This window comes from Lynx rufus, unplaced genomic scaffold (genome assembly GCF_022079265.1).
Source record: "Lynx rufus isolate CCGP_SWC_20201006 ecotype Redwood Valley unplaced genomic scaffold, mLynRuf1.p SCAF_4, whole genome shotgun sequence".
Lineage (NCBI taxonomy): Eukaryota > Metazoa > Chordata > Mammalia > Carnivora > Felidae > Lynx > Lynx rufus.
Window position 1 is genome coordinate 34,133,907 of NW_025814856.1, and position 23,630 is coordinate 34,157,536.

The following is a 23,630-nucleotide window of genomic DNA, read 5'->3' on the forward strand; positions in this document are numbered from 1 at the left end:
CCCCAGATCCAGGAAGTTATTTCTTCAAGTACACCTTCAGCACCTTTCCCTCTCTCTTCCTCCTCTGGAATACCAATTATGCATATGTTATTTCTCTTTAGTGCATCACTTAGTTCTCTAATTTTCCCCTTATACTCCTGGATTCTTTTAGCTCTCTTTTTCTCAGCTTCTTCTTTTTCCATAATTTTATCTTCTAGTTCACCTATTCTCTCTTCTGCCTCTTCAATCCGAGCTGTAGTTGTCTCCATTTTATTTTGTAACTCGTTGATAGTATTTTTTAGCTCCTCCTGGCTGTTCCTTAGTCCCTTGATCTCTGTAGCAAGAGATTCTCTGCTGTCCTGTATACTGTTTTCAAGCCCAGCGATTAATTTTATGACTATTATTCTAAATTCACTTTCTGTTATATTGTTTAAATCATTTTTGATCAGTTCGTTAGCTGTTGTTATCTCCTGGACGTTTTTCTGAGGGGAATTCTTCCGTTTTGTCATTTTGGCTAGTCCCTGGAGTGGTGCGGGACTGCGGGGCACTTCCCCTGTGCTGTCTTGAATAACTTGCGTTGGTGGGCGGGGCCGCAGTCAGACCTGATGTCTGCCCCCAGCCCACCGCCGGGGCCACAGTCAGACTGGTGTGTGCCTTCTCTTCCCCTCTCCTAGGGGCGGGATTCACTGTGGGGTGGCATGGCCCGTCTGGGCTACTTGCACACTGCCAGGCTTGTGGTGCTGTGGGTCTGGCGTATTAGCTGGGGTGGATCGGCAAGGTGCACGGGGGCGGGAAGGGCAGGCTCAGCTTGCTTTTCCTTTGGACATCCGCTTCGGGAGGGGTCCTGCGGCACCGGGAGGGAGTCAGACCCGCCAGAGGGATGGATCCGCAGAAGCACAGCGTTGGGTGTTTGCGCAGTGCAAGCAAGTTCCCTGGCAGGAACCGGTTCCCTTTGCGATTTTGGCTGGGGGATGGGCAAGGGAGATGGCGCTGGCGAGCGCCTTTGTTCCCCGCCAAGCTGAGCTCTGTCGTCCGGGGCTCAACAACTCTCCCTCCCGTTGTCCTCCCGTTCTCCGAGCAGAGCTGTTAGCTTATAACCTTCCAGATGTCAAGTCCCGCTTGCTGTGGGAACACACTCCGTCCGGCCCCTCCGCTTTCACAAGCCAGACTCGGGGGCTCTGCTTGGCCGGCGGGCGGCCCCTCCGCCCCGGCTCCCTCCCGCCAGTCCCTGTAGCGTGCACCGCCTCACCGCCCTTCCCACCCTCTTCCGTGGGCCTCTTGTCTGAGCTTGGCTCCGGAGACTCCGTTCTGCTAGTCTTCTGGCGGTTTTCTAGGTTATTTAGGCAGGTGTAGGTGGAATCTAAGTGATCAGCAGGACGCGCGGTGAGCCCAGCGTCCTCCTATGCCACCATCTTCCCAGGGTCCTCCAATGTTTTTTATTTTTGAGAGAGAGCGCACGAGCAGGGAAGGGGCAGAGAGAAATGGAGACACAGAATCCAACGCAGGCTCCAGGCTCTGAGCTGTCAGGAGAGACTGACGCAGGGCTCAAACTCACGAAGTGTGAGATCATGACCTGAGCTGAAGTCAGACGCTTAACTGAGTCACCCAGGTGCACCCAGGAGACCAACTTCTCCTGCAGCCAGATCTGAGTGTGGTTTACTGGAGGACTTCAAAATGGGTTGACTTGCCCATTTTTCTATGACATTTCTCCTTGGGTCATTCCCCGTATTCCTCCATGTCTACCTCGAAACGTGCTCCATCTGACACTGTACAGGGTCATCTCAACCAAGGATGACAATACCTCTGTGCCACATCTGCCTCCGTTCTAACTGGTTCCCACTTCGGACTTTCCCAGGTCGGTCAACCATGCCACCATTCATTCTCAGTCACTATTTAAAACCCAAGTTTCCTTTTTATCCCTGCTCATTTCACTTTTCCTTCCTTCCTTCCTTCCTTCCTTCCTTCCTCCCTCCCTCCCTCCCTTCTTCCTTCCTTCCTTTTTCTTTCTCTCTCTCTTTCTTTCTCTCTCTTTCTTTCTTTCTTTTTCTTTTTCTTTCTTTCTTTCAAGTAGGCTCCATGCCCAGCATAGAACCCAGAGTGGGGCTTGAATTTATGCCCCTGAGATCAAGACCTAAGCTGAGATCAAGAGTCAGACACCTAACCAACTAAGTCACCCAGGCACCCCCTCAGTTCCACTTCTATCTCTGCCGTTGTCTACTCTACTTTTACCTCTATGTGACAATCCTGCTTGGGTTTTAGATACTACCTAATGTTGTACACTCTAGCTATTGACATGATTTTCCCACTTTTTTTTTTAATGTTTATTTATTTTTAAGAGAGAGAGAGAGAGAGAGAGCGCGAGCATGAGCGGGGAAGGGGCAGAGAGAGAGGGATACACAGAATCTGAAGGAGGCTCCAGGCTCTGAGTTGTCAGCACAGATCCTGACGTGGGGCTCAAACTCATGAACTGTGAGATTGTGACATGAGCGGAAGTCGGACACTTGATCAACGGAGCCACCCCGGCGCCCCACCCCACTTGGTTTTTTTAGCCATGACATATTGCTGCAAAGCCATTCCTCTCTCCAGGACAGCTTCTTGATCTATCCAGGTCCTAGGCTGCAGGTTTTACCACTATTATGGTCCCAGTAGCAGCTGCCAAGTATGGAACAGATCTGATGAGTTGCTCCTGATCCTTTACCAAATTCCCTCCCCCTTCCTTTCCAGGGATTCAAATCTTACTTATTTCAACTTATGCTCAACTTGGAAAGTCTGCTTTTATGATATTTCTCTGCTGACTCACATCTCTAAATGTGCTATAATTATAGTAGTCAATGTTGAGTAAGCTTAAAGAAAGGAGTATGCCAAAGAAAGTGGGCTGAGATACACAGGCACTCAGCTTAACGGACACATATTTTACAGAAGTCTACATTCCTTTCACATAAAGAGAACTGGCTTGGTTTTTATTTATAGTTCTTTTTATGGGGACTTTATGGGTAAAACCATCACCAACATTCTGCATTTTGTTATCTATGAATAGTGAGGAGAGCTCGATTAAAGCAGAATTCTTCATCTTTCTCTTATTTATTATGTAGGACGAACACAATTTGGGGACAGGTTTGCTCTTGGTGTGGGGCTGCTGGTTTTCAAGAAATCACATATGGTAAAATATCGCTGTCCTTGGTACAAACCATGTTGAGTGTGAGAGGCATTTTTCACACGAGAGACTAATTCCTACAAGAGGAAGAAAAGAACACCAGCTAGGACTCCAGAAATGTCAAAAGCTTGCCTGCTTTTCTCTCTTGATAAAAGGCCCTCGATGCTTATTATGGGATAGGGGGCATCACAGTGAAGAAGAATAGTCACAAAGAAGGTCACCATGGATATTTTTAGCCTACGTAAATTTGGGGGACAGTATGCTTTTTGAATTCACCTTGAATCATCACATACAATTCTCCATGATACAGTGGGCGTTGCAAGGTATCAGTATTTGCAAATATTCAACTGGCCAAGCTGATGGCTCTCTGGGATGCCCCAATAGCTACTGCTACTAAGATAGAAGCAGAGTCTATTGGGGCAAACACCTGTTAACATTTTGTATATATTATCTGTACTGTCAATTTTTTCTTTTTTCTCTTTGTTGTATTTTTGCTTATCCAGTAACTGACAGAGTTTATTACACTTCTATACATCCTAATGTCTAAAGCGCAATGACCTGCACATAGTATTTATTAACAGTCACTGTTTTCACCACCACATACCTGTAATAAAAAGTTGCCACTTTCAGGTAAGAGTGTCCTTGGTGAACAGTAAAAGAATATTAACTTATGTTTTTTTAGAGACAGAGAGAGAGGGAAAGGGAGAGGAAGAGCACCAGCAGGGTAGAGGGGCAGAGGGTGGGAGAGAGGGAATCTTAAGCAGGTTCCAGGCTTAGCCTGGAGCCTGACAGGGGGCTTGATCCCACGACACGGGGATCATGACCTGAGCTGAAATCAAGAGTTGCATGCTCAACCAACTGAGCCACCCAGGTGCCCTTTTCAAGAATATTAATTTTATTAAATATCAAGTCTTGAGCACAGGTCTCTTGAATACTCTGTGACCAAACGGCAAACGCACAGAGAGCAAGTCTGGGGCATCCTGAACTCTGGTGGCTCTTCTGAAACAATGCGTTTGTGCAGCTGTCTGAGTAGCAAGCGAAGCCAACGGATTTTCCAAGGAATATTCTATTTTCTTGGAAGAATGACGGACACACTATGGTCATCCTGACTTCATGATGTGGTGGAAATTTTCTCAACTATGAGTGAAATGAGGCTATCACTTTGAGGAAAGCAACTGACCGTTGTGTGGCTGATGATAAAATTTATGCTTTAAAGTGAAAATTAGATTTCTGGAAAAGTTGCATCCACCACTCTTGACAACATGCCAATATTTAGACGTCTTTCCAATGAGGATGCTGTGATATGAACAAATGTGAACTTTCTGATAGTGTATGTTGAAATGTGCCAAACTTTGGAAGATCTACATAATCTAATATTTTTCATACCGAACAGTGCAGGATATACATGTATAAAATGCATCTAATGTGCAAGACAGATCAATGGATTTTAATATAAGAGTATCAAAAGCCCACTGAAATAGTGTCAAGTTTCGCCTAAAACTAATCTTTAAAAAGAAACTACTACCTATTAACTTTAGTGTCGTACCAATGAAGAAAATTCACAATTATATGAAATGGTTATTAGGAAACCCCCCCCCCCATTTTCCAAATAAATATCTCTAAGAAGTCATAGTTTTTGAGGCACTTCAACCAAAACAACATATTGCAACAGCTACTATGCAGGAGCCATTAGTAAGCTAGATGCTAAAGGGATTTGCAAAAAGTAAAACAGTCCTGCCATTCTCACTAAAATTTTTAAAAGATATTTTTTATAAAATAATTAGCATATATATTCATACACAAAATAATAGAATACAAAAAAATGTTTAAAAAGAAGTGTTTACAAAGTTCCAATTAGTTTTACCTCTTACCAAATTAATTTGTTAATTCAATAATTCAATAATTTAATTAGTTAATACCAACAGTTATAACCCAGAATAAACCTTGTGCTCTTTAGGGTCCTCGATTTTAACAAGTAAAGGAGTCCTGAGACCAAAAGGCTCAACAAGCATTGCTCTCCCAGGATGAATGATTCTGGGAGCAGCCTTTCTCAGTGTGTTTTTCCCAAAGCACTCCTCTCATGAAAGGATTCAAAATAAAATGGCTCCCCACTGGAATGAGTTTGGAAAATCTGGAGAATCATAACATATGCCATTCTTGGAGACTTGCAGTCCTTGCTACCCTGTTAGAGACTCGGAGAAGCATTGCTGTACAGCATCTGTTTCGCCTTATTTAATCCAGGGTTTCTTCACATTGTCCTAGGAAGACTGTGAGTGCAAAACACGCTGGTCACCCAGTCTTGGAGAAGGGGTACGGGCACTGTGGAAATCGACTGTAACTCACCTTCCAGCCGGACCACCAAGGGCACCTTGAGTTCCAGCTCCCGACAGGCTTTGGTGATGCCGTTGGCAATAATGGCACAGTTGACGATCCCACCAAAAATATTGACAAGGATGGCTTCCACCTGAAATCAAAAACAGGAAGGTGCCCGTCAAAACAGTGCTAGTTGACATTAGCATTAAGACTCCTTGCTGCTGTTGTTTTAACACAGATTATAAACTATAAGACAGAAGGCCCACAAGATGTTAAGAAAGTTAAAATTTAGTACTGAATTAGTAAAGGTCAAGACATACCATTACCATATGAACCCATATTCTTCTATCACTCACTTCTCTGAACTCAAAATGAAATCAATCCCCACACATTTATTATATACTCTCTTCTGGTTTTCTTGTGTTGTTGTCTAGAACTGTTTCTTGATGAGTAGCGTCATTTAAAATCTCATGCACTTACTTCTTTTCCCTCCATGATTTATACTCAAATTTTTATCTGTCATGGTACCTTATGGGATATTTCAAAACTAAGAGCCAATTATTTGTTGTTTTGTACTAGCAGGTAAGATTCAAGCTTTTCCATGCTTCCTTAATACCTCTTTGATATGCTAAAGGTACAGTCTCAAAAACCAGAGATAGTTTAATTATCTCAGATAACAACCTTTTTCATTTAAAAAAAATGAGCCCCAGAAGAATGAGATACAAGCTCATACCACAAGAATCGGAGGAAAGTCAAACCAGTAACTGGAGTTTTTCAGAATGTAAATTTAAACTGATTATGTTAACCTGTTTGTACACATTCCATATTCAAAGGCATGCGGGCAAAAAAAAAAAAAAAAAGACTTATCCTGACTTGATAAATAGGTTTAAGAAAATCCTGTATAATTAACATGAAGAACAAGATAATGAAGAGAATTCATTACCTAGACTAATTGATAACACCCAGAGAAAAAGGCTATTCATCACGCTGGAGGCATCAAAATTCCAACAATGTCATCACAATTAAATTAGGGTACACTAAAGCATATATATGTGTGATGCATGCCATTTTCAAATCCTGTCATTTAAATATGCTAAATTTACTACACAAAACATATCGGGAAAGACTGCCCGGTATTTGTTCAGCACTTCACTGTTTTAGAAAGTGCCCATTATATGAACCCTCATTTAAAATTTTTATTCTTGCCCAAACCCTACTCGGTAAGTAAAGTGAGGGTGAGCCCTCTGTAGCTGATAAAGCTCCACAGAGAATTCACGAGGTTATACAGCTCACATGTAGCAGTGGTGAGGCTCGAAGTCAGCTCTCTAGCTTGCCTGCTGATTCTTCATGCATGTCAAATCTCTGAACTTGAATCTTGCAAGCGGTATATACCCTGTCCCAAACACAGTTTCCTGCTCTAAAAAATGGGACTAACAGTACCTTGTCTGTAAGGTTGTTGGAAGGCCTAAATGAGGTAATACACATAAACCACTTAGTAAGTGCCTGCAAAGTACTCAAAGTATACTTATATATGCATTTATTTGCAACAAGCCATGATGAAAATGGACAGGTTACCTAGATAGCGTGTAAGAAATAAGAAAGCCTCGTTCAGTACACTATAGCTATGCTGAATTAGAATATAATAGAAACGCAAACTTACGGAAGTCCAATCAAAAGGTAACGTCTTATGAATAAAATAAATGACCAGTATTTTTCAAATCAATTAGAGGTTGGGGCCACTCCCCAAACAGAAATCTCCCATTAACATTCACAGCAGGCTGACTGGTAAGCAGAAGCCTGCTTTCTAATGACAGCTATTAAGTGCTGTTAGCACTGAGGCTTCGTACAGAAGTAGTTTCCAAATAGCTGTGGGATGGAGAGGAACTTGCCAAAACAATGAAATAAAAAACACTCAAGAGCAATAATGACTCTACGGGGTCCAAGAGAGAAACTTAGTAACTGCTGAGGCTCACTCAGGTTTGTGTAAGGAAAACTAGGCTTTTCTGGTAAAGCACACGTTGGCACCTATAGACCTCTGCCACGTTTCAACCTATACGTTCTTTAAGGATGAATTCAGAGGTCAAAAAGTTCTAGGTGAACTTCTCCTGCCTCATTAGTTAGGGTGAATTGATCAGTTTCACTCATCTTTACAGAGTAGTTATACCGCACACAACAAACTTATGTGAATTCACCTAAATAGGTAGGAGGTGGGGAGCAAGAAAAGATACCCATGACCTCCTGTCTCAGTGCTATTGAGGAGGTGCATGCCCTGCAGGGAGTGTCAATGTGAGCCCTGGATTGGCGTGTCAATATCTCATAGTGTTTAGTGAGCATCTGGTATTACAAATAGATACACTTTAAAAATACATACTCCTGGGCGCCTGGGTGGCGCAGTCAGTTAAGCGTCCGACTTCAGCCAGGTCACGATCTCGCGGTCCGTGAGTTCGAGCCCCGCGTCAGGCTCTGGGCGGATGGCTCGGAGCCTGGAGCCTGTTTCCGATTCTGTGTCTCCCTCTCTCTCTGCCCCTCCCCCGTTCATGCTCTGTCTCTCTCTGTCCCAAAAATAAATAAACGTTGAAAAAAAAAATAAAATAAAAATACATACTCTTCATTTAACAACTTGTAGCTAAAAGTAAGCCAACCACGTGGACTGGTACTGACCCCAGGAAAATGCCCTCTTTTCCAACAGTGGAGGAATGATTAATTGCCCTTGTTTGACTCACTGAGAAATGGACTATTGTTCTCTACTGTAGTTTATTCACCGCTCATCCTGCAACTGCACTCCTAGCAAAGGAGGGTCACCTTTGTGCTCCTCTACAACCGGGGCCATGGGTTTTTTCCATCAGCAGCTAGCACAATCCATGATGTAGCATAATCATCAAATAAATGGTGGTTTTAAGAGTGAATGAATTAAATTCAACAGATGCTTCATGACCATCATCCTTATACTGGGTACAGAGTTAAGTGCTTAGGATGTGGACATGAATAAGGTATGTTCCCTGTCCTCAAGGAATTCAGAGACTAGTTTGAGAGCCAGACCAGTAAGTAAACTGGTGATTACAATCCACAGTTTATAGCCGCCTTGCAGAGCTAAGGTGAGGGGAAGGCAGAGCCAGCGATGCAGACTGCTGCTACTCAAGAGGCTTTCTGAGAAACCTCTTTTCTGTTACAGTCAGCAAAGAAAAGGAAAGAGTAGGAACTCAGGTAAAAGGGAGCAGCCAGGACGAAGGCAGAGTGAACACCCCACTTAGTTCGTTCGGGACCTACAGATTAAGTGGGGATGGAGTTGCAGGTGCCAGAGGTCCGGGGTGAGTACCTGGCTCTTTTTGCTTATTCCTTCTCTTTCCAGAGCTGGGTGAAGGCAGGTGTCTGAAAGCAGCCTTTCATGAAAGCAGCGAATGTTGAGATGAGAAGTATAGCCCACGTGAGAGGGGTGGAGGAGAGAGAGAGAAAGATCAGGAACGTAAAAAAGGAGGGGCGCCCGGGTGGCTCAGTCGGTTGGGCGTCCGACTTCGGCTCAGGTCATGATCTCATGGTTTATGAGTTCAAGCCCTGCATCAGGCTCTGTGCTGACAGCTCAGAGCCTAGAGTCCGCTTCAGATTCTGCGTCTCCCCTTCCTGTGCCCCTCCCCTGATCACATTATCTCTCTGTCTCTCAAAATGAATAAATGTTAAAAAAAAATGTAAAAATGAGAGAAAGGGAAAGAAAGCGATGAGAGACAAAGAGTTTGACCTATACTAACAAGTCAGTTAGGACTTTTAAAAGAACGACAAGACACAGAAGTACACAGACTGCTTAGCTCAGGGAAAGTTGACTGCTTAGAAGACGTGCCTTGCCGTACATCACAGCGAGCAAGATCACCCCCAGGGGTGGTGGAAGACCCCAGTCCACGAGAGATGATGCCATTCTCTTCCACTATATAGTAATTTGCTGCAGTCATGCACTTTAATGGAAATCTCATTTAAAGTTTCACTCTGGACCGATTTCTATAATTAACTACTGCAATCTTCAATCTCAAACTGAGAATGAAATTAAGACAGTCTGCAAAGGAAAGCCTTGTGACATCACTGTTATTATTTAGCATGTATAAAGCATGTCCCATTTCTCACGTGTCCCTCACGTGTCCTTTTGTTATGACAACCACTAATTGTTCCATGACAATAGCAATGGCAACTTTAAGTAGTCTTTTGTTTTGTTTTGTTTTCCTGGCAAAGAGAATGCTAAAAAAAAAAAAAAAAAAAAAAGGGCAGCGGTTAGGTCTATTTAAGTATCAAGAGATTTTCCCGGAAGATTCCTAAGTGCTTTCACTAACAGGCTTCTCCGAATTCTCAGGTGACAATTACAAGGGTTGCTATTTACTGTTTCACAAAAGTAAAGATCATCTAGTGAGGCAGTTACGGTGCCAGATGCACGGCGCAGGTCCCCAGCCCCCAGACAGCTACTCCCAAGGCGAGGTCTGCGGCGGCTGCTGGCAGCTGTGCAGGTGGTCAGGGGGTCCAAATGCAGGGCTTTCAAATGTCTCTGTGTGTCTGGCTTTGCAAGATACCCTCTGCCTGCATATTTGAGTCCACAATTAAAAGTAAAGAATGAACTTCAAAAGATGAAAAGCGATATAGCCGTTGGTATTTATCAAGCTTCTTTCAACCCCAAAGAAACAAAGAAACCAACAGAATCACAGACTAAAACCCTTTTTTGGCAACATAATCTCTTTGAGGATCTGATGAAATGAGGGAACTTCAATCTCCTCAACTCACACACACACTACAGTTTTTGGGGGTAATTTTAGATAAGTCCTGTGACCAAACTCTCCTTTAGGATTTGGTCTCAAAGGCAGATAATGACAAAGGATAACATGTAGCCTGTGTGTGTAGGATAGGGGCACAAGTTTCAGCAGAATTTTGAGTTCTTTGCAACTATTATAAAATGCTATGTGAATGTATACCTTTCTGGCAAAAGTGTCCATAAGAATCAAAACTAATAATAATTACAAACAACAAGAGCTAATGTTTACCAGGCATTTAGCAGATGGTAGACAGGATTCTAATTGTTTTACATGTATTAACATGTTTAACAAATGAGTAGTATATGAGGTGGGCATAACCATTTTCCCCACCTGAGGCTCATGTACCCGGAGCCTGAGAAGTTGAGTGGTGGGAAATGAGATGGACCATCCCCGGTTGGGATCAAATCATGCAGAATCTTAACAGAGTAAACACCATGAAAAGGAGTCTGAGAAGCCTTTGGTTTCAAGGCACCTGCACAGAATTCAGGGACAGTGGAAAGGGAATTAGCATTGATTCAGCAACCATATTAAGTTATGTGATAGGTTTAATGACCTCCATTTTATGAACTGACTGAGGCTCAGAGAGTTTAGGGTCTGCTAGCTGTTAAGAGGTCCCAAGTTCAAACCACGGTCTGTTTCACCTTACTACACGCAGGGTTGTCTGGAACAGGTAACACTGACACATACCATACACGTCGGGGCTGGAAAACTTATTCTCTTAAGGGACAGTAAGTATTTTAGGCTTTGTAGATCAGTCTGTGTCCCAACTACTCAACTCCGCCACTGTAGCATGCAAGCTGTCCCAGACAATACATAAATGAGTAAGTGTGGCTGTGTTCCAATAAAACTTTATTTACAAAAACAAGTGGGTCGGATTTGCCCTGTAGGCCAAAGTTTGTCACCTCCTGACACAGACATGATTTGATTCATGGTTAGCCTCAAGTCCACTGCAACCACCACCTCTCCTTTGCATCGTTTGAAATCTCTTTGATAGAACTTTTCACATTTTAAGTTCTCTTCCTTTGGTTCACCATTTTCTTGCCATCACTGTAGCAGTAGCTGATTAAATAAATGTGCCCATGCCAACGTTAATATCATTTCCCTGAAACAAAGTCTGTACCTTTCACAAGTCCATAAAATGTCTTGAATGCCTTTTCTTTATTCTCTTGTTAACATTCTCTTGCTAACTCTCTTTCTAACATTGGCTGGAAGCGAACAAATCGCCTTCACCAATAAGCAAGCCATTTTGTAACGGTGATTGCAAATGCCGAAGTACTGGCTGCATTTAAAACACACAGTAATATCTACAATAAGCAGTCAGTGCGACCAGTGGGTTTTGCCTCTGCTTATTCTAATTCAGCATGCTAATGTGGTCTCGTTACAGTAGGCAAGACTGATAAAAATCAAGCAAGCATGTTTATATTAGGCAAGATAAGGGCATTTTTTTAAATCACAAGTTACTTTAATTCCAAATGTTGTTGCTCTTGCTTAAGCATCTGTTTCTGTTAAACTGCTTTTCTCTTTTTTGTTGTTGTTTTTATTTTCCTGCTGAATTCTAATCATGCCTTCTAATCCATTGGCAGCCAACGAAGGAAAATAAACGGTGAAGGAAATTAGATGCAGCTTGGATAATTGATGTTTGTATGCCTGCCTTTAATAAAAATACTCCGCTAAATTAGAGGGGAGTCTAAATGGATTCAGTCAATAAGGAAGTGATTCAGGTGAGGAATTCAATCTTGGGTTTTGTTGTAAACTTATAAATAAGGCGACTGCTCAGTTCAACTGGGATGAGCTGCTCTGGCTTGCTTTTCTACTTTTGGTTTGTTCTTGAAATTTCAAATTATGTTCTTTTGTGAAAATTTGTGTACTGGGATTGCTGGGTTAAAGCAAATGATACACCCTCCAAATCCCAATGAATAGCATGAGAACAAGAGTATCTCTTGAAAAACTCACCCTCTCCCTCTGCCCTTTTAATTTCTTCCATTTCTTAGTAAGTTTACACAATGCAGCCTGAATAATCTCAGAGTCAAAAGAAAATATCTTTATATACCACCCTTAATACCAAACATTTGGCATTTTTAATTACTCATTCAAGATAAACCCAACCATTTTATTCCAACCCTGGAATCAGTTATTCCAAAACTGATAGCATAGAAATAGCATCTGTAGATAAACAGTATCTGGATGGAGAGCCAAGTTTCCATTGAGCGTGACCTCTGAGAACAGCCAGAATAAACGGAGGGAAATGTGTCTGATTTGTCCTTGATTTATTCTCCTCTTCCTGAATTCCTTCCTAGTTATATCCTGCAATCTTCTCCTCACTAAAATAAGTAAAATGGTATGGAGGATGAATATGTATTGCATGTTGATTTTCCTAGGTGCTAGTAATCACATACTACCACTTCCCCAGTAAGTAAGCTGAGGCTCAAAGAGCTTAAAATCACTTGTTCAAGGGCACAGAGCTAGGAAGCAATGGAGGCATGATTTGGACCAAGTCAGTCTTACTTCAAAGTTCATGGCCTTTCTATTCCTCCCAGCTGTCTCTCTATAGCCACTGACTTTCACGATTAGTCCAAAGCCCCAACTCTACTTTGGCTCTATTCTAAACTTCAAGGGCACATTTCTGAGTCCTATATTCTGGTACCCATGTATTTCTTGCTTCCAAATCCCAAAGCCTTATTAAAATGGATCAGAGGGAAGAGATCTTTACAGTTTTCTGGAGCAATGGGTTTCAGTTCTTTACTATCCAATGTTTCCTGTTCACGGTTAAAGAGCTGTCCAGAGCTTGCTATCTGCAATCCTTAGATGGGATCGCAGAGTGATGATGATGGTGTAAGAGTGGATCCTGGCCCTCAAAATTTAGAGTCTGTCCTGAAACAAACAGATGTCCCTACAAGACCTCTCTCTGTAGACTGATAAGCCTTATTGCTCATTTCTGTCATGGTGAAAATTATCCCTTTGCCACTATTATTATTACTAGAATGGAAATATTAATTATTTCTAATTATGATCCGTAAAATTCTAATGGAGAATATGTCATTTGAGACATACTGTTGATATAGATTTTAAGTATTAGGTGATGGAATGGTCACTGCAAGGTGCAGTAACTCTGCAGGGCTATTTGGAGTACTGTGTTGAGAACGAGGTTAGGGTCATGATCTGTTTAGGGGGATCTGTAACCTATAAGCAATGTCTGCCACGGCAGTGGAGGAAAGAGTCAAATCAAGTGTATTATAGGTTTGTCTCCCTAACTTTGGAGTCACATAACACAAATTTTGATAATTAGAACTGAAAGATTTAGTCTGTCAACACTGCCTTTTCTTTACAAAAAAAAAAAAAAAATAGACAGTAAGGAAACCTAATTCACATCCAGCATGACTACAATCTCATTAATCATGTATGTTTAAGTACATGAAAACCAAAACCAAACAAACAAACAAACAAATGAATATCGACTTCCAGCACTAGGCAGGACAAAGGCACCTTCCGTTATGAATACTGGTTATTTTAATAGGTTAAAAAATACTATGAATAGTGCACCATAGACATTATTATGCCACACTTCCTCTCCAGATGAGTGCCTATTAGAAAGTGAAAGCTTTCTAACATGTGTCCTAAGAAACTCTAGGCCTGTGTAATCCTTTATGAAAAAAGCCATCTGGTCAAATAGTATGGATTCTAGCTTAGGACAACTTTAGTGGACGATCTGTGTTCTAACTTCTACATCCTATTTTACTCATTTTCTACAAGAGTCAAAGGGTTGGAAATTTGATCGCCAATGAATTCAGGAGCTAGTGTACTGAGTGTTTGGATGCCCCAGGGATCTAGGGTCTTTCTCCCCAACGATACTAATCATGTCACTATTTACATCGCATTTATAAGTGGTAAGTAAGTGTCTGCAAAACTGGAAGGCTTTTGTAATCAAGAACACCAACCATGAATGCCAAGACCACTCCAAGAATGGGATACAAATGTTTCCTCACTTGCCAGCAAACACTGTAGCTGGGGTTAAGTCAGCTATTAACAGGAAAAAGAAAAAAAACATCTAAAGATGGAAATATTGGTTGGCATTATAAGCAGGCACAGGAGACAAGAAGTTAAAATGACTGAAGAACACAGATATTTGAGGGAACAGCACAGACATATTTTTTTTTTTTTTATCCTCTGCAGAGACATTTCCCATATCCTTTTGAACTGAGAATCAGAACCATTGTCAGGATTACAAAAACTACTTGGACATCCAGAATGGCAAAAGCAAGGTTCTTTTTTTGAGTGTCATGTGTTTAAAATAGCTCTTGCAAAAACTTCTATCATGTATAATTTGGCCACAGAGCCATTTCAAACTAAAAGAAAAGAATAAAAATGAACACGGAGGTTTTGGTCTTACCCATTCACCAGGAAACATTAAAGGCTTTAAAAAAAAAAAAGAGGCATACAATTCTCACTTAAGAGCTCAACTATCAGAATTGACTATTAAAAAATATTTTAGTTACAAAACTGCTTTCCCAGGTTAACAGATAATTGCTTTCAAAGCAGGATACTCACTGCTCATAAGGCAATATCTGTATCTTATTTGTAATGGGAATTACATTGGTGCAGACTAAGAATATTTATTGGCACATTCTTTCTGAGTAGTATTTTGTCCAGTCCTCTCATATTTATGTCATCTTGATGAATGTGAATATGTATGCTCCATCATCATTCATTAGAGAGTTAAAATAGAAAATACCCATAAAATTGGCAACCTGGTGAAAGACCCATTTATTAATCTATAAGCTGGATGTCTACTATCTATTGTTGCAACATAACAGTCTCCACAGGGTAACCGTTCCTACAGGAAAGGTGGAAAAATGCTTCTATGGGTGATTTCGTTGCCTGTATTCATGGCTGACATCAATTAAAAAAAATTAGCTAAGCAGACAGAGCCAAAACTTAGGACCACACAGATTCACACTTCACACCATAGAGAAATGAAGATAAATTTAGTTAATAGCAAAACCCACTGTTTCCGTAAATAACAAGTCTAGTGTAAGATGAAGGTGGCATATAATGATTCTGTGATGCTTCATACATCTGTTCAGATAAATATATTAGATTATTTAGTTTTCTGGAAAAACAAAGGATTGACAAAAATTCGTATCAAAACCCCAATGGATAAATATATAACTCAGAAAAGTCAAAATGTAAGCTTCAACTAAGATCTTCATAAGTTACAAGCTATTCATTATGCACTAAAATTTACATTAAAATTTTTAAGTAAAATGATTTTAAAAATACATACATATGTTTCTTCTCATAACAGATCTTTCCCATATATTTGTGAAAATCAGTATACTGCCCCAAATTTTGTCTGTGACAACATACTTCTGGTTTATTTCCTAAAATCCCACCCTTTGTCCATCTCAGTAAAGTGACCCCACCCTCAAGCTTCACACCCCTAATGATGGACACCAAAATACTCATTGAAGATACTATGTATGCCTTAGCATCAAAAGTTTAAATTCATGTACATTAAGCAAAACAAAATGAAACGAAAAAACCTCCAAGAAAGTTACCCATTAAAACATTTGTAATTATAAAAATCAACATCCCACCAGATGTAGGGCTTCTCTAAATTGCCTGGGTAGAACTGGGCAGCCCTGTAAGATTTAATATCAGGAAGAGAGGAATCTACAGAATTCATTTTTCACCTACTAACAGCATCCAATGTCACTGTCGCCAAAAAACACCCTGAGCTATAGACAATATTCTAAAATTACTGATATCACTGTCTGACCTTGCTGTAATCCATTGTGTAGAAGTCTGATCTATTTATTTAGCAGTTCAGGAAATGTCAGAATAACATGTCTGGAGCAGATTACTTCCCACAGCCTGCTCAGGATGAAATTTAACAAAACTTTTCACCTCAAAGTGATCTAAATCATTGGTTGGTCACACCTTCTCTCACCCGTAGTTTAACCTTTTATGGACTTCAGTGGAGTTTTCAAGTTGTTAGACTTTCTTTACAAAAGAATTCCCAAATATTCTATCCCTTGAGGCACAGGCTCAACCAACTATCAAAAAAATATAATTTAGGGTCACCTGGTTGGCTCAGTAGGTTGAGCATCTGACTCTCCATTTTGGATTAGGTCAGGATCCCAGGGTCATGGGATGAAGCCCCACAATGGGCCCCATGCTGGGTGTGGAGACTGCATAAGAGTCTGTCTCTCTCTTGCGCACACGCGTGCACGCGCTCTCTCTCTCTCTCTCCCTGTCTTCTCTTTGCCCCCCCACCCCCGCTTGTGCTCTCTCCCTCTTGCTCCCTTAAAAAAAAAAAAAAAGATGTCATTTGGGACCTATGTTCTAGATCCCTGTGCCCCTCCTGACCCATCCCACCTTTTTCCACCTTGTTCCTCTCGGTCCTGGAAGGCTGACTGTAGGGACAAATGAATGGGCGGGCTCCTTTCTCACTCTGCCATTTGGGAAGCCTTTGATGGAGGAGGGGAGAGTCAGGATGTTTACATTCCTCCAGGTCCTTCCCAGTGAGGTTGTCTTGAGTGGGTACGTCCTTCCACAAAACATCCCTGATCTCAAGAAAGCCTTCATTATGGACTCTTTAGTTAAGTAACTACCCCCTTCTCTCTTCCTTTTGGTTTAGAGATACAAGAGGTTCCAGGCCACTAGTTCTCAGTCCCCAGGCTTTCTCTTTTGGTACCCCTACCTTCACTATCCACCTCTCTGTAAGCCAATTCTTCTCCATATACCATGAGTTGAGTCAATAATCGTTTCCTAGTGAGACTGGTAACAACACCCTATTTTGACCAACCCACCTTGAATTTGAGAAAGTCCATTCATCTGAACCTTGTAGAACTAGAAGGTTAATTGTTTAGTTTTCCCTCTCCACAATGTATCTGTGGTTAAACAATGAAATAAAAGTTAAAAAAAATTGTTAATACTCACAGCTCAAGCCACCTTAATGAGTATTATCAAATACTTCCTTCTCTGGTCCTTTTTTGGAGATGCCTAACACCTAAGAATCTGAAATTATTGCTCATTAACTGTCTGGATCTACACCCAAGGTAAAGCTGTGAAAGGAAAACAAGTCAAATGCTTTATTATCTTGGGTCCTGTCCATTATAAATGACAAATGATAGCTTGTTAGGTGAAAACGAGCATCTCAGCACTAAAATGGCTTTATTTGGTTTATTAGCTGCAAACGAAAACTAAGGAAGGCCCATCTAGAAGGAGACTTGCAAACCTTATTTTCAGCATAATGAAAGATAGGCTCAATAAGTCCCAATCCCCATGTGGCCTCCCAGTCTGTCTAAAGGAGGAATACAGGTAACATGAAAACAAACCTGAAAAGATGGTTAATAAGTAAAAATGTAGGTCTGCAGCCTTGGAAAAAGATGATGTTTAACTTCCATGAAACTACAATGACCCAGTTGTAAGCAGTGGTCTCACATTTATCTCAAAAGTCACATTATTCGGCTTTATCAAGTAAATAAACGGTATCATTGAGCTGTTAATAGTCAACAATAAAAAGTACCCCAAGGGAATACATACAGGATGGCTTAACAACCAGGAAAAAATATAAGAAAGGAAACAGAAGCACTCAAACTATGTAAAGATCTATATAGCTTTTCTAAGAAGTCAGCATCCCCTGGTAGGTCAGACATGCACGTATACGACTGGAATCCATAAGATTCAGACACATATTTGTTTTTTCTGATATGTCAGAGATTCTTCTTCTCTTCCCTATAACCATAACTGACCTTTATACTCTGAAACACCTGGAAAAAAATAAAAATCCCTTTGTTTGTAGAAACCCATCTCCCCAGCTCCATATCCCACGGCGTGGATTTATTTAATGAGTGTGTATTTTCCTACGTGCTAAGTCTAAAAGGTAATCTTGAATTATTTAAAATCTGTTTATGTCCTACCAAAGTAGAAGCTCCCTTGGATTCAAAGATGCATTTTTGTAAATGCCTTGAAATGACTCCTTTTTGTTTCTTGTTAAGATCATCCTAAATACCATGTCCAAGTTTTCACTCTAGAAACTTTGGGATAGTTTTCTGACTTGCTCAAGACTGAGTTGCTCAAGTTGCTCAAGTTGACTAAAGTCAACTCCAGTTTCCTGTTTGCCCTGACTGAGTGACAACTCCCACAATGCCCATTCCTGCCACACATGTGGCCTAAAAAGTTTCCTTCCACATGATGCCATCTAGCTACCCTCCAAAGTTCTCATCAGCTAGGTGGGAGGACTATAAGCTCTACCCAGTCAGGTCTGTGAACAGGAATTCCTGCTCAGTTTCATGCTGTAGTTCTCTCCATGGAGAGATGCACGGGGGATCTTGAAGGTGGAGGCCCTTCCTATGGCAGATTACACCATGTGACTAAACTGCAGAGTGCCAGCCTTTTAACTGGAGAGAGGGGTTGCACACTCAAGGCCTTCAAGGGCCACGGAGATCAATAAACGAGTCAGGAGGCCCTGGATTAAAACAACAGATTTTGACACACTGAAGAAGACCTGCCTTTTCTAAAGGGACCGTTGCTACATACTCCATCCAATTGTTGCCATGGGAATGTGAGCTAAGATCTTTGCATTTTCAAAAGCCAGAAGCATAGATTTTCGAAAACATTGAGTTTACTAGACAAAACGTATTTGAGAGCTGCATCCGTCCTCAGTGCTTCATTACTGAAACTGCCTCAGGGGCCAGGCATGTCAGCATCCTGGAAGGTCCTCTCCAAACCTGCCTGCTGCTATGCCCACCCTCTCTGCAGCTTTCTGACTTTTCCTTTCTCCCAAGTGATTGTAGAATCTCTGCATGGTAAGAAATATTCAGGGGGACAACTGTTGCATGGGTAAATGGAGGGATGCAGAATAAAGCTGTAAAGGCAGAGAAAAATTTAGCAAGTTTGAAGACGAGATCCCAGCAGGATTTCTTAGGCTAAGGAAGAGTGGAATGAAGAGTTAAGAGAGTGAATCCACATATGGTAACGATATTGCTATGCCAGAAGCAGTTTGGCCAATGCTTGCTGATCACTTTTTAAGATGCCAAGCGGTTTTCTAAGTATTTTAGATGGGCTCACTCACTTCTATCTCACTATGATCCTATGAGGAAAGTGATGTTTTTCCCTCTTTTATAGACAGCACTCCAACACAGAGATGTTAGGAGGCATCCCCAAGGTCATACATCTGGAGAGTGGCAGACCCCTAGCATGGCTCCAAAGCTACCCTGCACGCTGTCCCCAATACACCTGTCACCCCAGTGCAACGTCCTAGCTCAAGTCCTTGTGTGTAGCCTGAAACACCTTTGCTTTTCCTTTCTTTTTTTTAAATATGAAATTTATTGTCAAATTGGTTTCCATACAACACCCAGTGCTCATCCCAACAGGTGCCCTTCTCAATACCCATCACCCCCCCCCCCCGCTTCCTCCCACCCCCCCATCAACCCTCAGTTTGTTCTTAGTTTTTAAGAGTCTCTTATGTTTTGGCTCCCTCCCTCTCTAACCTTCTTTTTTTCCTTCCCCTCCCCCATGGTCTTCTGTTAAGTTTCTCAGCATCCACATAAGAGTGAAAACATATGGTATCTGTCTGTCTCTGGATGACTTATTTCACTTAGCATAACACTCTCCAGTTCCATCCACGTTGCTACAAAGGGCCATATTTCATTCTTTCTCATTGCCAAGCAGTATTCCATTGTGTATATAAACCACAATTTCTTTATCCATTCAACAGTTGATGGACATTTAGGCTCTTTCCATCATTTGGCTGTTGTTGAGAGTGCTGCTATAAACACTGGGGTACAAGTGCCCCTATGCATCAGCACTCCTGTATCCCTTGGGTAAATTCCTAGCAGTGCTATTGCTGGGTCATAGGGTAGGTCTATTTTTAGTTTTTTGAGGAACCTCCACACTGTTTTCCAGAGCGGCTGCACCAGTTTGCATTCCCACCAACAGTGCAAGAGGGTTCCTATTTCTCCACATCCTCGCCAGCATCTACAGTCTCCTGATTTGTTCATTTTGGCCACTCTGACTGGCGTGAGGTGATATCTCAGTGTGGTTTTGATGTGTATTTCCCTGATGAGGAGTGACGTTGAGCATCTTTTCATGTGTCTGTCGGCCATCTGGATGTGTTCTTCAGAGAAGTGTTTATTCATGTCTTCTGCCCATTTCTTCACTGGATTATTTGTTTTTCGGGTGTGGAGTTTGGTGAGTTCTTTATAGATTTTGGATACTAGCCCTTTGTCTGATATATCATTTGCAAATATCTTTTCCCATTCCGTCTGTTGCCTTTTAGTTTTGTTGATTGTTTCCTTTGCAGTGCAGAAGCTTTTTATCTTCATGAGGTCCCAACAGTTCATTTTTGCTTTTAATTCCCTTGCCTATGAAACACCTTTTCTATGCATACCAATCCAACCTGAAGGGCCAAATCCTCCCATGATGATTATCTTCTCTGGTGGCTTTAAAAATCTGTCCACAAATTCTTCAATATCTTCCCTTCAATGTGTAGAGCTTTATTCCTCTTGAGTGTGGGCTACACTGAGTGACTCACTTCAAATAAGAGAATATGGTAGCAGGAAGCAACTTCCAAGATGAGGTTATAAAAAGCACTGGAGCTTCTTCCTCCTTGCTTTCTCTCTCTCTCTCTGTCTTTCTCACTCTCCCACTTTCTTTCTCTCTCCTCTCTATCCTTGATCACTCACTCTGGGGAAATCCAACAGCCATGTCATAAGGACAATCAAGGAGCCTAAATGAGGCTCCTATATAGCAAGGAACTCAGGACTCCTGCCAACAGCCTGTGAGTGAGCCATGCTGGAAAGGGATCCCCAGTCTAAACCAATCAAGTTCGTCATCATAGTTCAGATGACAGTAAACTTGGTTTACTGTTTTATTACAACCTTATGAGAGACCCTGAGGCAAAACCACCATATAAATAAAATCCAGTGCCATTTATCAAATAATTAGAGGTTTGATTGTTGGCTCATTGGTAATCAAGAGTAGATTTCAGTAATGGTTTAAGCAGCTTTATTAAAAATAGGATGAAATTGAGTTGTTTCAATAGAAAATACTTAACACTTGAATTTATAGCAGAGCACCAAATAAATATGGATGTAGTTTTACCATTTATTGACTGTGTATTAGAATGAAGACTGTCATCCTCTGTCATAGTGAGATATGCTTATTAAACTGCCAAGTCCAAGGAAGTGACATGGATTTATACTTAGTAAGAGGATGTTTTTCTTAAATTTTATATGAGTGAAAACTCCACTGTGATGATGTTCCTTTGGAACATGTCAGCTATGCTTTGTTTTTATGGATATAAGATAATTTGATATGTCATTAATATCTTATTTAGCTGAAGAGAGTATTTGGGTTGTTTTCTAAAAAAGATGTTACAAATGTCTTAGGTACAATGTGTGTTTAATGAGAAATACCGTGGCATTAACATCACAATTCCATCTTACAAAACTCCAGCAAATAATCTAAATTTGTTAAGAACATTGACAAGTATGGGACTATCCCCATAAAGTTTAATCAACTGCATGCTTAAATCTCCTTCGAACTTCTGATAATTCTGACTGTGGTGCTTAATATAGATTCTTGAAAATTATTAAAATATGTGGTATAGTGTTACAGTAAGTGAGTTAAGGAAAGATCGATATGAAACATAATTGTGACAGGTATCCACTAGAGGCCAGTGTAATTCAGCACAGAGAAGGAATTTATAATCAATCCCTGTGGAAAAACTAACATTATTTCTTCCACTTAAAAGTGGAGCTCTTGTGAATTGGAGAAAAAAAATGATGAGGAAAGCTTTTTTGATTCTCTGAAGAGGAAATTTCAAAGGATAAGAAAGATGAGTTGAGAAAGGATGAGTCATGAAAAATTGGGGAAAAGAGAATTCTTGTCTCCAGAAAAAAACAGCACTACCATAAAATTTTGATGTTTCACCAATGTAAGCATAAATTTTCAACATACCTAGTTTAATTGTACGCTTTTCCATAAATGTTTCATGTGGCAAAGATTTTAGAAATTAAAGATATAGAATACCTAGGAAGTACCACAGTAATCTTATTTTCAGGGCAATCACCATTACTAGCTGCCTAGACAATGAGAAGACTTTTGAAGAGGGGTGGGAAAAACTGTACATTTGCAATTTCCTTCCCGTGAACAATTTTACTCAGAACAGCTACCAAGTGGTTCCTTCTCAAATATGGAATAATTCACATAAATTCATCCAAAACTACATTCATACTGTATAATACATTTCTTAATAATGGTGCTATATCATGGTCATAATACTTTTTAACAAGGGACTAAACCAGCTTCTTAAAACTAAACATGAAAGTAGAAATGAGAATTTGCTCCTTTAGTAAAGCTAGACAATAACATTTGGTAGGATCCTGTGTAAGAGACTTAACTTTGTAAGCGTGAAGGCTGAACCATTTAACACATAACCCCCAGACGAGTTCTCTTTCCCCTCTCCTTCAGCAGAGGAAGGCGCCTTATGTAACGTGGACATGCCAAGGACATTAATTAACCATAAATGAACCATTAGAGTTGGACAGGACCTGAGAAGTTAGCCAGCCACAGCTTGAACCTTTTCAAAGACAAAGAGTTTCCTCCTTTGCATGGTAGCCTATTACATTGTCAAGGCTATAATTGTTTCTAAATTCTTCTTTAATCCTTACATTAAGGAATCTCATACAACACACAACAAAATGCTATTTTGGTTCCAGAGGTCAAAAAGAGGAGGCAAGATACAAAGATACATAACATATAATCCGGACTTTGAGGAGATATAAAATTCCACCTATGAGAATCCGATTTAGACCTCTGACCCACAAGTAGTGGTTCTATCAGCTACTAGCTATGTGAATTACTTAACTTCTGTAGGCCTCAGTTTCTTCATCTATAAAATGGGGATAATAATAGTACCTACCTCACAGAGTTGGTACCAGGATTACATGTGATAATTCAAGTAAAAACACTAAGCCTAGCACGGGGTAAGGTAAGTATTCAGTAATTGTTAGCTATTATTGCTAGACACTGTTCAGTTAACAAATAAATCTTTACCAAATGCCTAGGGGGTATGATTTATCTATTATTAATTACACTAGTTTTAGAGACAGGAGAACTGATTCATGAAGCAGCTTACAAGCACCAGCAGCTAGTCAATGGACACACCAGGATTTCAACATAGCTTTGTCCCACTACAAAAGCTTTATTCTGCTACAAAAGCTTTTAATCGAGCGGCTTTGATAAAAAGTGAGGTGAATCCCTATTCCATGTGATAGTGAACTTTACCCTTCTCTGACCTACAAGTGACCAGTACCAAAGTCTAACCACAAGACCCCTCCATTCTGATCCACAGTACATCAAGGGATCCTGGAGGTGGACATGGTGGCAGACTT

At 40.9% G+C, this 23,630-nt stretch overlaps 1 protein-coding gene across 2 annotated transcripts in view; it reads right to left on the bottom strand.

Annotated features, from left to right (window-relative positions):
- Window positions 1–23,630, bottom strand: part of SUCLG2 (succinate-CoA ligase GDP-forming subunit beta) — a 275,629-nt gene that overhangs the window by 20,546 nt on the left and 231,453 nt on the right. For both annotated transcript variants that reach the window (XM_047094643.1, XM_047094644.1), the window contains exon 10: window positions 5,477–5,597. In XM_047094643.1, the coding sequence (XP_046950599.1) occupies window positions 5,477–5,597 (121 nt within the window). The remainder of the gene's footprint in view (window positions 1–5,476; window positions 5,598–23,630) is intronic.